The 12,762-nt window shown below is 55.1% G+C and overlaps 1 protein-coding gene across 7 annotated transcripts in view; it reads right to left on the minus strand.

The window, feature by feature from the left end:
* Positions 1-12,762, minus strand: part of AFAP1 (actin filament associated protein 1) — a 157,606-nt gene that overhangs the window by 64,666 nt on the left and 80,178 nt on the right. For 6 of the 7 annotated variants that reach the window (XM_042936994.1, XM_042936998.1, XM_042937000.1 and 3 more), the window contains 2 exons: positions 8,889-9,100; positions 5,388-5,567 (listed from right to left, as the gene is read on the minus strand). In XM_042936994.1, the coding sequence (XP_042792928.1) occupies positions 5,388-5,567; positions 8,889-9,100 (392 nt within the window). The remainder of the gene's footprint in view (positions 1-5,387; positions 5,568-8,888; positions 9,101-12,762) is intronic. The other variant, XM_042936999.1, reaches the window with a different exon arrangement.

The following is a 12,762-nucleotide window of genomic DNA, read 5'->3' on the forward strand; positions in this document are numbered from 1 at the left end:
CCGGCTGAGGTCACCACCCGAGGGCGCCTGGGCCTGGGCTCTAGTGACGCCACGTGCCCGACACTGGCGCTCACGTCCTTCTCCCGGAGCTTTTCTATCCACCGTACTGAATTTCGGAAACAGTGGTGAAACTCAAATAAAACTTCCCCCAGATGGCTTTGGAATGCCCTTCACGTCAACTGCCCGCCGGACCACAAAACCAGTCAGATCAGGTATCTTAAATCCTACCTCAAGCACGAGCAGGGGAGGGGCAGCCAGAGAGGGAGACGGAATCCGAGGCGGAATCCAGGCCCCGAGCTGTCGGCACAGCGCCCGATGTGGGGCTCGAACCCACGAACGGTGAGATCGCGATCTGACCGAAGTCAGACGCCCAACCGACGGAGCCCCCCAGGTGCCCCTTAAGAAAAGACTTCTAAGCGAAGGACATTTACAAAAAGGACAATAGGTGTAAACAGGTCACAGAAACATTAATACGACCATAGGCTCTCAAACCGAGCAAAAGGGTGCTGCTCTGTGTCAGCCGTAAGAAGCGAAATGCAGATTAAACTAGATGGAGAGGTGGCCCTTCCCCATCACGGGGCGCGTCCCCGACGCTCGCTGACATACGGTGGGCGAGGCTGGGAGACAGGCACTCTGACATCCCGCTGGCGGGAGCCGAGCTGGCACACCTCCTGCGGAGAGTGACGTGGCTGTGTATCAAGACTGCGAGTCCTTACGACCTCCGTGCAAGCACTTAGTCTCTCTGGGATGTCAGCCGCCAGGCTGACGAGAGTGCGAGGTGATACACACACTGGGTTCATGATCACAGAATTGTCTGTCACATCCGAAGACTGAAACAACCCAATGTCCATGAATAGGAGAGTATTTTTTTTTAATTGGGGCCTGTTCACACCATGACACAATACGTACTGGAAAAGAGAAAAAGGAGAGGCTCTATCCCCTAAATTGGAAAAATCTGCCAGACACTCTAGGTGTGCAGGGAAAGAGGCGGAACGCTGTGTCTTGTCCGTGGGGGTGGGAATTAAAATGTGCATTTCTACTTGCCTGCATATGCAGATAAAGAAACCCTGGAAGGCCACGCAAGAAATGACTGCTCCCATACATGGCTGGCAGAGGTAGAACTGCACAAGCAAACCCAGGAAACCATTTGTCATGTTCTAGCAAGGTCGGACACGTGCACACACGAAAGCCAGCCGTGCCAACATAGGTATCCACGCCAGAGAAGCCATGCCACGCGAGACCAAGCGGCGTGCACGAGAACGCTCACGGAAGCGCTCCAGGACAGCGACGGGGTGGACAGACCCCGTGGCCGTCGACCCCAGAACAGACATAAAACTGGGAGTGGAAAAAGCAAGCTTCAGGGTACGTGCGGTGTGGAGCCACGTACGTGAACATTTTTAAACGTAAGGAAAAAAAAATCACTTGTTCACAAGTACATATATAAGTAAAAAAGTATTTTTAAAGTATGTCTAGGCAATATTTAGGATAAAAGTTACCTTCGAGGAAGGAGAAATAACTAATGGGGAGGCATGTCCCAATTCTATCTGCAGCAGTTGAGATCTCGAGAAAGAAGATACAAAGGGAAAAGGAAAAGATCTTAGGACCCTCATGAATCTGAGTCACTGTGAATCTACGTTTTTTAAATTTTTAGGTGATACTGACAAGACAGCCAATCTAGTAACAGCGTAGAGAAAGCACTACCCTGACCCTTTCAGTATCTGTTGGCTTTAAAGAAAGAGAACTCCCTCACTGACTCAAGCTAGTTTTGTCTCTGACTCATTTCTAATCAAGACTCCTTAGCTTCTGGGGTGCCTGGGTGGCTCAGTCGGTTGAGCATCCGACTTCAGCTCAGGTCCTGATCTTGCTGTCCGTGAGGTCGGGCTCCGTGCTGACAGCTCGGAGCCTGGAACCCACTTCGGAGTCTGTGTCTCCCTCTCCCTCTGCCCCGCCCCCACTCATGCGCGCGCTCTCTCTCTCTCTCTCTCTCTCTGTCAAAAATGAATAAACGTTAAAAAATTAAAAAAAAAAAAGACTCCTTAGCTTCTGACACTATGTCATACGTCATAGAAGTAAAGCACAAACGTTAAACGGACATAAATCAACTTCAGCTCTTTAGACGAAGGTAACTTACCAGCTATTATTTATTTCCCTTTTGAGAAACATCAGCCAAGCGCTCTCAAAATCTCGCAGTGAAGCTTCCTTCCATTGACCAACAGAGTCATGGCTGTGAGTCAGCTAAGCGCCTCCCATCGGCGTCTCACATCTGGTGCGATAGGACGTGAGACTATTTCCACCCCACTGGCGTCTGACATCTTGGAAACGTTTGCTCTCTAGCTGTCTACTTGCGAGCTGCCAATGCCACTGCCCGATGAGACGGGAAAACGCAGCGACATTCTCGAGTCATTAAGAAGGGAGCGACTCAGCGCGCACGGAAGACACAACAAACTGTAAGAGCAGGGGAAGAGGAAAGCTCAGGTCTCGGGCTGGCCCTTCTGGCTCTCCACTAGCGACAGGCGAACCCACGAGTGCAGAAGGACAGAGACAGCTCACCCAGAGCGGGACCAGGCCAAGAAAACAGAATCACAAAGGAGGCTCCTTGCTTCCTTCATCCTTCTTTGCCTCCTTCCTGAAGGGATGGTGCTGGGACCAGGCAAGAAGGAATGAAAGGGAAAACGGCGAACTGCCAGGTGCCCGGCACGAGGAAGCTGGAACGTGAAGGGGAAACCGAGGTCAGTTCCCGCTCGAGCATTCGCAGGCCTCTGTACTGTCCCTCCTGAGACCCGGCCTCTCTCCTATAACGAAACTGCTAACGGAACACCTTCCTCGGGCGGCCGCTCTGTGCGTGGAGAGATAATGATGGAGAAGCATGCTGTAAACTCTGAAGGGCCTCAAAGATTCTGCTAACGGTGGTGTTGATATGCGCCTTATTAAAGCTCCGTGCGGGAGGCTAAGCACCCAGAGCACAAGTTCCTGATCACATGGCTCCCGTCAAAACATCACATGCTCTGTTCAGTCTCTCCTGGTGCAGACACGAGAAAAGCCACCTGTGTGTTCAGACCAGCAGACAGAGGTGATCACTGTTAGCGCCGTCATGGTCTGGCCTGCGTGGTCTCCCAGGGGAGAAGAGGGCAGTGAGGCTCAAGGGTGAATGGACACGTGCACGTTACAAGAACCACTGTTAGAGAACGCTTCATCAGGACTTCCCACTCCTCCCACCCCTTTTCCCAAAGCAGGTACCGCAGGCAGTGAGGGACTAGACGGCCCGGACTCGCCTTCCCGAGGAGGAGCGTCAGGAAGGCAAGAGGAGACAGACACAGCTTCTTTCCAGAGCACGAGAGAGCTACTGTCACCGTGAGGAATAGTGGGCCGAAATCCAGAGGAAGACAGAAACCTGGACGGGTAGGCTGGCGGCGGGGACTGCCTTTGCCACCCCAGGGGAGGCAGCCGAGAGACCAGGCAGCGGCTCTGTGGCCCCAGGGGCCTGGGAGTCAGAAGCTGGAGTGCACAGCATGCCCAGAATGAGGGCTCTGGCAAAACACCCACAATTAGGGTGGGGAGTGCACCTCGGAACAAGCGTGAAATGAATATAAACCTGAAACCTTGAACGGACTGCAGGCCGGGTGGCTCCGAAAAGCTCGAGCCCTGCAAGCAGACTAAACTGATGTCGGAGAGCTAATGCCCTCGCGGCACGCGGCAGAGGCAAAGGAGAATGCTCTCTGATGGAGGAAAGTGTGCTGCCACGGACTGAATTATTTCTGCAGGGACGGCTCTGGACACCAGCATACGTGAGCACGAAGTCAGTCCCCTATCTCAACACTACGTGGAAGAGTCAACCCAAATGGATCCCAGACCAAGCTTAAGGTCTGACGCTCTGAAGCCATCAGAAGGGGACATAGGTGCACCTCTTTAGCACCTTGGAACGGGCCACGGTTTCTCAGACGTGGTGCAAAAGCAAAACCAGAAGTAATGAACGAGCGATACATCTGACAGCATGGAGGAACCTCGAAAAACGTTACGCCAAATGAAAGCAGCCAGGCACGGAAGGACACGCGCCGTATCACTGTGTTTGTATCACATGTGGAACACAGGCAAGTCTCTGCAGACAGAAAACCAATCGGCGGTGGCCTGGGGCCGGGGGGCGGGGCCGTGACTGCTCACACAGGGGATTCGGTGCTTCTCTTGGGGGAGACGAAAATGTTCTGGAATTACACCGTGGTGAATAGACTAACAGCCACTGAATCGTGCTCCGGAAGGGTGAATTGTATGGTATGTGAATTATACTTCGATAAAGCTGTTCTAAACAATTATCGAATTCATTGTTTTCCCCACACAGAACGAGCAGCATGGTCATCGGAGGCCCCGGCGCACAGGAAGGGAAAATGACACGAACAAGAACGTGTACGGAGCGGACCAGGTCCCCCCGCGACCCAAACCCCTGTCTAACCAGACCCGTTACCTGCTTGTTACGGAAATAAGTGACCATCACTGCCACGGGAAATTTAGAACTGTAAAAAGTAAGTGGTATTTCCAGGCCGAAGAAGAAATAAGTAGAAATTCTAGAGTTCCATACCCAATGCTCAGAACCCAGTGAATGGGGACACATTTAACAGCAGCTCTGACACAGCTAAAAAGAGAAACGGCGAGCTGGAGAGAGACACGAAAACAGTAGCCAGACTAAAGGAGGGGAAAAGGGTAGGAAGATACAAAGAGAAGATAAGTAGAATATAGTCAAAGCACCTAATGTATATTTAAACATAGCCGGAAGGGAGAAGAGAATAGGACAAAGTTATATTTTTTAAGAGACACGGATGAAAATTTTTTTCTAACACTTAGAAAGATGGCAATCCACAGATTTCGAAGCCCAGGGAATTCCTAGCAGAATAAATAGAAAAGAATCCACATCCAGACACATAAAAAAAAAAAAAAAAAATCAAAGAAAATCAAAGGAAAAGAGAAAGCGGTAAAACAGCCCGTGAGCCCGAGGCAGACGGCCTTCTGAAGACCAGAGGTGGAGGGGTTGACCACAGAGTGATCAGAATACTCTGCCATCAAAGACAAAACTGCTCAGGTCAACCCATTTTTGCCGACAGCTGAAAAAATACAAACTGAAATAAAAACAGGTCTGGGGGGGCCCCCTGGGAGGCTCAGTGGTGGAGCGTCCGACTCCCGATCCCGGCTCAGGGTCCGTGAGATCGAGCCCCATGTCGGGGTCTGTGCTGATGGTGTGGAGCCTGCTTGGGATTCTCTCTCCCTCCCTCTCCCTCCCTCTCTCTCCCTCTCCCTCTCGGCCCCTCCCCCGCTGGCGTGCGTGTACTCTCTCTTTCAAACCAGAAAAACAGGACGAAACAAGACCCAGGTGTGGGAAAGAGGCCAGGCGAGCGCCTCACCTTCAGCCACTGCTCGGCCTGCTCCTTGCTCTGCACCGCGAGGACCAGCGGGTCGGTGCCTTGCTGGCTGATCTTCAGCTCGTGCTTCTTCTTCCTGCCGTCCTTCGGGATGTACGTGACGCTGCAGCCTTGCAGCGGCAGCTCCGTCTGTGGCTGCTGGTCCTTGGAAGTCTTGTAGCACTGCATTCAACACGAGACAGCGGAACCAGGCTTAAGGAAGTGGAAGCAGAAAGGCTGAGAACACCCCGGCGCGACGGAGGGGCCGACGCCCGCAGGAGGGTCTATCTGAGCAGCGGAGAAGCCCCGAGGCTGGGGGCCGGGTCTGTGGACGCACACGCGTCACCCACACGGGGCGCGCTCCGCGTGGCACGTCCCCCCCACGCACGTGAAAATACATCCACTGAGCATCGATGACCCGACTCAGCAGAAACAGAAACTCCCTCCTCTGATGGGCATCAGGTACCAACGGAGCGTCCTCGGGAAGTGACAGGAACGTGACACACTAGAACTGCCGAAAGGCACACCCCTGATGCGGGCAGACGATAATCTGGATGCCTTACTCTACAGCCTCCGTCGCTGGGTATCCGCCTGTCTCATCCTATCCCCTTCGTCCCCATCAACGCATCCTACACGACATGTCTGCAAACGTTTGCTTTCCAGTTGAGTACAGGATCCAAAGTTCACACGGCTCCATTTACACAGCACACACCCGCTCTAAAGATCTCAGTGCCGTGGCGAGCACGCGGAGTTAGTTCGCATCAGTGGCGTTTAATCCGGATCTGTAAAATCCGGACTAGAATCAAATCTTGTCCAAAGGTTTCTCCTCCCACCTTGGGTCTAATTGTATTACTTAGGACCAATTGTACACATCTTCATGGAAATAGACGGTCTGAGGGTTCAGGCATCCAAGTCCTACTCTGTTACTGATTAAACCTGGCCCCTGGGAAGCCTCTCAAGCTCTCTGAGCCTGTTTCCACATTTATAACACAAACTATTGCTGTGATTATCGCTATTTTATGGAGTCACTAAATTACTAGTAACTATAACACCTCCCACCAAGTCAGCATCATATGAGGCCTTTCATAATTTCATTTGATCGCCACAGCTGTCCATGTTGCAGACTAGGGAACTGAGGTTCACCTGGCTAAATAGCTTGCCAATATCAGACACCTGGAAAGTGGGAGACCCCAGCCCCACGTGGCATGAGTGCAAAGCCCACTACCCACTGGGGAGGGACAGGAGCAACAGACCCCCGTTTTCAGAAATGACTTCCAGAGTCCTCTACTTTCCAGTTCTAAAACCTCGGCTCTTGAGCACCACAGGTATGGAACACGTCCACCTTTCACAAAAATCCACTCGATGGCTGCCCCGGTCTGAAAAGAAAGGAAAAAAAATACACCGAATCCAACTAACCCTGGATTGTTATGAATAGTTACCGTTCGGCAGTCTCTTGTATTCTAGGTTAGCGCAAGAAAGGAAAGAAACGGAGAAGAGGGGATTGACAGTACAAGGGGTGGAGTTAGACAGGAAACGTGACAGCTTGTCTTTTTCTCGAGTTAAATGTCTCAAAATGGGATGTGTCACCAGCCCTACGTGAAAGTGCAGGCTGGAGACCCCTGCGGGTTGGGCTCCCGGGGACGCAGACTCTCAAACAGAGGACGGGGCGCCCCCTGAGAGCCACGCCCGCAGGACGGAGGGGTAGTAAGAGGGGCAGTTCACATAAAAGACCTCAGCTGAGCCTGCGGGATCTCTGGAGCTGGAAGGCACCATCGGGGCCGTCCTGACGGAGACCCCAGAGGAGGGGCCGTGACCTGGGCGAGCCGTCCTGAGGGGCGTCTGGCCCATCACGGCGTCCACCGGAGGGCCGCCTGGGCACGGAAGGTCACAGATGCCAGGTGCCTACTCGAAAAGCTGAGGATGACGATGCCGATGGGCAGGAAGGCTCACTTAGGGAAGGGCCTGGCTTTTTGTTTTCCACTGACAGTTTTCTGTGCTGTTCAAACTCGGAAAGCATTCGCTTTTGTCACTGTTGATGTTTTTTCAGGGTCAACAGGGGTCATCTGGGCACTTGCATCATAGGTCATTTTTGAAAAAAAAAAAAAAAAGCTTCATCCTAGTAATAATTAACTTTGATTCTGCATTTTGTCAAAGAAAGTGTTTTCACGTGGTTTTTCCGTTAGTTTCTTCTGAAACGTTTACAACGAATCTAAATGGTAGGTGTTTTCATCCTGGGCATCCTCTCATTTGCAAGAAACGAGAGGAGAGGGGAGGGTGTGGAAGAGGAGGACGGTCGGGAGGGGTAGGGGGGCTGTGGGGCGCCGAGGGCCCTGCTCCCTGACTGCTGAGCCCGCCACACAGCCACCTGCTTCCTGCTCCTGGTTCGAAACCCCTCTTTCACATGAGTCCACTGCACGTTGTTGAAGCATTTACATAATACGTCCACATCTTGCAGCCATTATGTCAGATTGTAAATAAGGACCATATTAATCTTTTAAATCTGTTTTTTTTTTTCATTCTGTACTTTAAAATTCCCGCATGGCATCATTTTTGGCATATTCTAAATTTGGGAGAAATTCAGGCCACACATGTGGAAAAAATATGTATTCTCAGTGTTTAAAAAAATTGTTTTTAGCCATTAATTTAAAAATATACAACGCCCTAAGCATCCAGTAAGCATTCCCATGATTCACAGAAGAAACTGTAAAGAACGGGGTTACCCGCTCCACTCAAGGGTGACACACAGAATCATAAATCCTCCCGTGTTCTGTTTTAACGGTAGAATTTGGGGAGAACCTTTTCTCCAAGGTCAATGAGAAGGAAAAAGCAAATGCAAAAATACACTCTACAATTCACAGTTCCGATGATCAACCACGTTTTCTACGAAAGCTGGAAGGACAGAAGCGGGGGGGGGGAGTGACACACGCTCTCAAGGGCTCTGGCTTCCTCAGGGGGGCCCCTGGGGGAAGGACACGGCAGCAGGCGGCCCGCGTGTCCCTGTCCCCGGCTTCCCTGTTTCTTAGCCTATCTTCCTCTTCAGCCCCTCAGATTAAACAACAAGAAAAGAATCTGCCTTTAGTTTTCCAAAAGAATTTCCTTTCCTGGGCACTCTCCCCGCAAACCGTGGCTGGCCCGCCCGCCCCACTCGATGACCTGGCTTTGAGGAATTCACTGACTCACTACAAACGAGAAAATCCATCTTGCGCCGTCTGGCAAGTTAAAGCCCGTGCGTTTCCATGGGACACGCCACAGACGTTAGTGGCCCGGGGCGGGAGGGACTCTGCCCACCGGTGGGGGCAGGACGCGGAACCGAAGGCACGCAAGGCTCGGTGCCCACGGCCCGCGCTGACTGCCCGGCGCCCGACCGCGGTGAGCGCACCCACTGTCCGGCGGCCACTTCCCCCCAGCGGACGTCCGCGCCACCCGGGGACCGCTCCCATCGAGTCAGACCGCCGCCCGATCCCGCCGAGCCTGCGCAAGCACGAGCCGTGCGCGATGCGTTACCAGCAGCTTGGTGTCCTTGATGACACAGAGAAGCTTGCTCCACTGCCCGAAGCGCTTCTTCCTCAGCAAGAAGGCGCAGATCTTGGCGTCCTTCACCAGGTCCATGGAGGCCTCCTCGGACGGCCACTGGTGCCGCGCCTTCTTGCCCTTTCCGTCCTCCTCCTCCTCGTCATACGACTCGTAGGAGCTACTCATCGCGTCCGAGTCGTAATCTGCCAAAGTGAGGAAAGCGGTAAAGGTAAGGCGCCCGCCTACAAAAGCCTTATCTGGAAGCTACCGCTGCTCTGGGCTCCAGAGCACGTGCGCCGAGCCAGTAAACGAGGAAGGGGCTCTGGGTTCCGTGCGCCACGCAAAGGGCAGTTAGTAAAACCGGGGGGGGGGGGGGGGGGGGAGAATCAACAAGACAGCCGGTGGAAGCGAAGGAAAAGTTTTCAACTGAAGGGCCTTAGAATCCTTCACCCGTGAGAAGCAGCCCTAGACTGTCCAGCGAGGGATCGGCCGCCCGCAGACCCCGCGGCGTCGGGTCTTGGCCACGCCGCTGCCTGGCGAGCGGGCCCCTGGTTCAGCAGTGTGAACCACCAGCCGCAGAGCGCGGCCCTCCCCTACCGCGACACCAGGTCAAGGTTCTCTAGGGTCTCCAGCGTCGCCCCGTGCGCATCGCCACGCCCTCACTGCTGACGTTCCAGATCCAAGCCAAGGCCGCCCCTCTCCTCGAGTCCTCCTCGGGGCCTCCGGACACACGTGCGCCTGTCCTTCTCATGCCGCAAGGCAGTAACGCTTCGTATCAGATGGCGTCCAGCCTCCCGAACGCAGCACATCCTCCCTCGCTCCTGCGGCGCTTCGCCTCACTTCCTGTGTGTCCCACTCCATTTCCCTTTGCCCGAATGAATGTTCTCGCCTTTCACGATTTAATTTACGGGCACCTCCTCCACGATGCCCTCCGTGGATCGCCAAAGCCGGTCCTCCCTAATTCACATGCTGAAGCTCTCGCCCCAGCGAGACTCTATCTGGAGACAGGACTTCTGGGAGGTAATGACGCTTAAGCGAGGTTATGTGAGGGGGGTCCTAATTCGGTAGGACTGGTGTCTCTCTGGGGAGAGCAGGCACGGGGTCTTGCTCTCTGTCCGCCACGTGAGGACACACGGAGACGGCGGCGGTCCGTGAGCCAGGACGAGGCCCTCGCCGTGACCTGACCGGGCCGGCACCCTGCTCTCGGGCATCCGGCCGCCGGCATGGCGAGGAGACGAGCGTCCGGTGTCGGGCCACCCAGCCCGCGGCGTCTCGCTCCGGCAGCCCGGGCTGAGGCGCTGGGCGAGACGCCCCTCGTGTCTGCCTCTACAGCCTCCACCGTGCTGTCCTGCTGTTTGTCGACCCCCTGCGTCAGGCTGCAAGCCCCCCAGGGAAGGGAGACCGCCCTGCAGGATGCGATGGCCCCAGCACAGGACAACGTACCTGGCCCGGGGCAAGGAACCAGGGTCTGCAGAAGGGCGGACTGCTGGATGAACCCGGTTACACCTGCCAAGCCCTCGGACGAACGGCCGGTGCAGAGTCCAACGAGAGCGAGGGACCGTGCGTCTTCTCAGCCTCAGCCCTGCCGGACGACAGGCTCCTTGACACGGGGTGTCAGCGTCGCCTCCGCACTCTCCCGCACCCCCAGACACATCCGGAACACCCTCCCTCCTCAGGACATGTCTGAGAGACGGATGGACATCTACACGACGCGTGACTCGGGTGGACGGACTACGGCAGCCGCGGCGGCCGCGCGGTTCTGGAGCGATGGCAGCCGCAGACCTTCCGCTCGGCAGAATCCGCCTCTGGGCTCGCTGGGAACTGGCTTACAACCTGCACTCAGCGCTCATGCCCGCGCTCGAACGTCGTCGCGGAGAGTCAGTACTACGAGCGGGGACAGCTGCTCGGCTAGGTTTTCAATCACGATGAAGCGGTCAGGGAAGGGAGTCCAGTACCCTTAATACCATTTTCGTGTCTCTAGTTTACGTCGTGAGAATACAGTACACGATACACATGACAAACGAAACGGGAGTTGATGGACTATTTGTGCTCACGGTAAGGCTTCCAAGCCAACGGCAGGCTAGCAGCGAAGATTTCGCAGAGTCAGGAGTTATGCACGGATTTTCCACTGTGCGCAGGGCCCGTGCCCCCACCCCCACGGTGTCCCAGGCCAGCTGTGCTTCCACGGGTACAGCCATGGAAGACCAGGCCCCCGCCCCTGAGATGGGCGCACCTCGGTACCGTGGTCCCCCCTGAGCCGTGGTCTCACTTTCTGTGGTTTCAGTTTCCCACGGTCGGTATGATCCAGAAGCAGGTGACTCTCCTCCTGACGTGCGGTCAGAAGGTCAGCAGCAGCCTCACGCTGCGTCGCGCGCCCACGTCACCCGCCTCCTTCGTCTCTGCACGTGAGCACTTGTCATCTCACATCATCGCAAGAAGAAGGGTGAGGGCAGGACAGTAAGACGTTGAGACAGAGAGAGAGAGAGAGAGAGAGAGAGAGAGAGAGAGACCACATTCACACAACTTTTATTACAGCGGTTGTTACACTGGTTGCATTTCATCTCCTGCTGCCTGATTTACCAATTAAACTTTATCACAAGTATGTGTATAGGAAGAAACACAGCACATATGGGGTTGGGTACTGTCTGCAGCTTCAGGCATCCACGGGGGTCCTGGAACGTCTCCCCCCCGGAGGAGGATGGCCAACAGGGCCCCTGGTGGCCCTCTCTGTCCTGGGGAGGGCTGAGGTGCCCAGCGGAGAAAGACAGCAGGTTCACTGCCCACCCACCCACCCCGCCCCCCGGCTTCTGAGAGAGAATCGGCACATTCCTTTTTAGGAGACCGGCAGCCAACTTAGCAGGAAACACAGAGCAGTCGGGGGTACTGACCACAGTCTGAGCCTAAAGGAAAGTCAATCTCTGAGAAGTCTCTCCGACGCCTCCCCAACGGAGAGCAGGACGTCTCATTACCTCCTCATTCCCTGCACCTCCCGGTGGCTCCAGCAGGACTTCAAGGAGCTCACTGTCTGGGGCTGGGGTTTGGAATATATTAGGAAACAATGAGGACTTTGTGAAAAGTTAAGAAGGACCTGGGACGGGGGAGGAGGCGAAGGAATCACCACCGGCCTTCAGACCTTGAGGTCAGCGGAACGGGCGTTTCGGAGATGGGTGGAGGGTTTCCTCTCGGCAAAGTCCGAGAGGGTGCTGATTAGAAGCCCCCAGCCCCCGGCGTGTCCTGGCATCCCGTGTAGACGTCTGCGCTCCTTATGGAGCAAGGAGGCAGCCCAAAGAGCCAGCCAGAGACCTGTGTGGATCTGTGTGTGTGCCTGAAGTCGCTGGTTAGGAAACAGTCCTCAGGCCAGACACTAGTCCCGTGGGCAGTTGTGACGGAACCAAAGAACACTCCGATGGTCGATTACTTGCAACCAAAAACGTTAAAATGCGTATCGTAGACATATCTCCATAGCCCAGAAATCAGAACATTTCAACCAGCTGCCCTTGCGGAGCGAGAGGACAAGGGGCGCGGGCGACCGGGAACCAAAAACAAGATGAAATGTGGATCTGAACCCAAAGCCTCAGCAAGATCCGCGGCGACTGCCGCCAGCTCAGCCAGGCTGGACCCGGCTTCCAGCCTTCCTGGCCTGTGTGGCCAGGGCGAGGGCCAGCACCACGGGCCGCCACCAGACGCAGACCGGAAGGCAGAAGGAACGGCGGCAGCTCCACTCTGAAGGAAGGTCGAGGTCACCGGAGGGTGCCAGGCGCTGCCGGGCTCGGCCCCCGGTCCCGGAAGTGTCGCCCGCCCTGCGGCGGGGCCCCCTCCTGGGGCAGCTCGGATCCCCTCGGTCCTGCGCCACGGCCAAGAGCGC

Source organism: Panthera leo, chromosome B1 (genome assembly GCF_018350215.1).
Source record: "Panthera leo isolate Ple1 chromosome B1, P.leo_Ple1_pat1.1, whole genome shotgun sequence".
Taxonomy (NCBI): Eukaryota; Metazoa; Chordata; class Mammalia; order Carnivora; family Felidae; genus Panthera; species Panthera leo.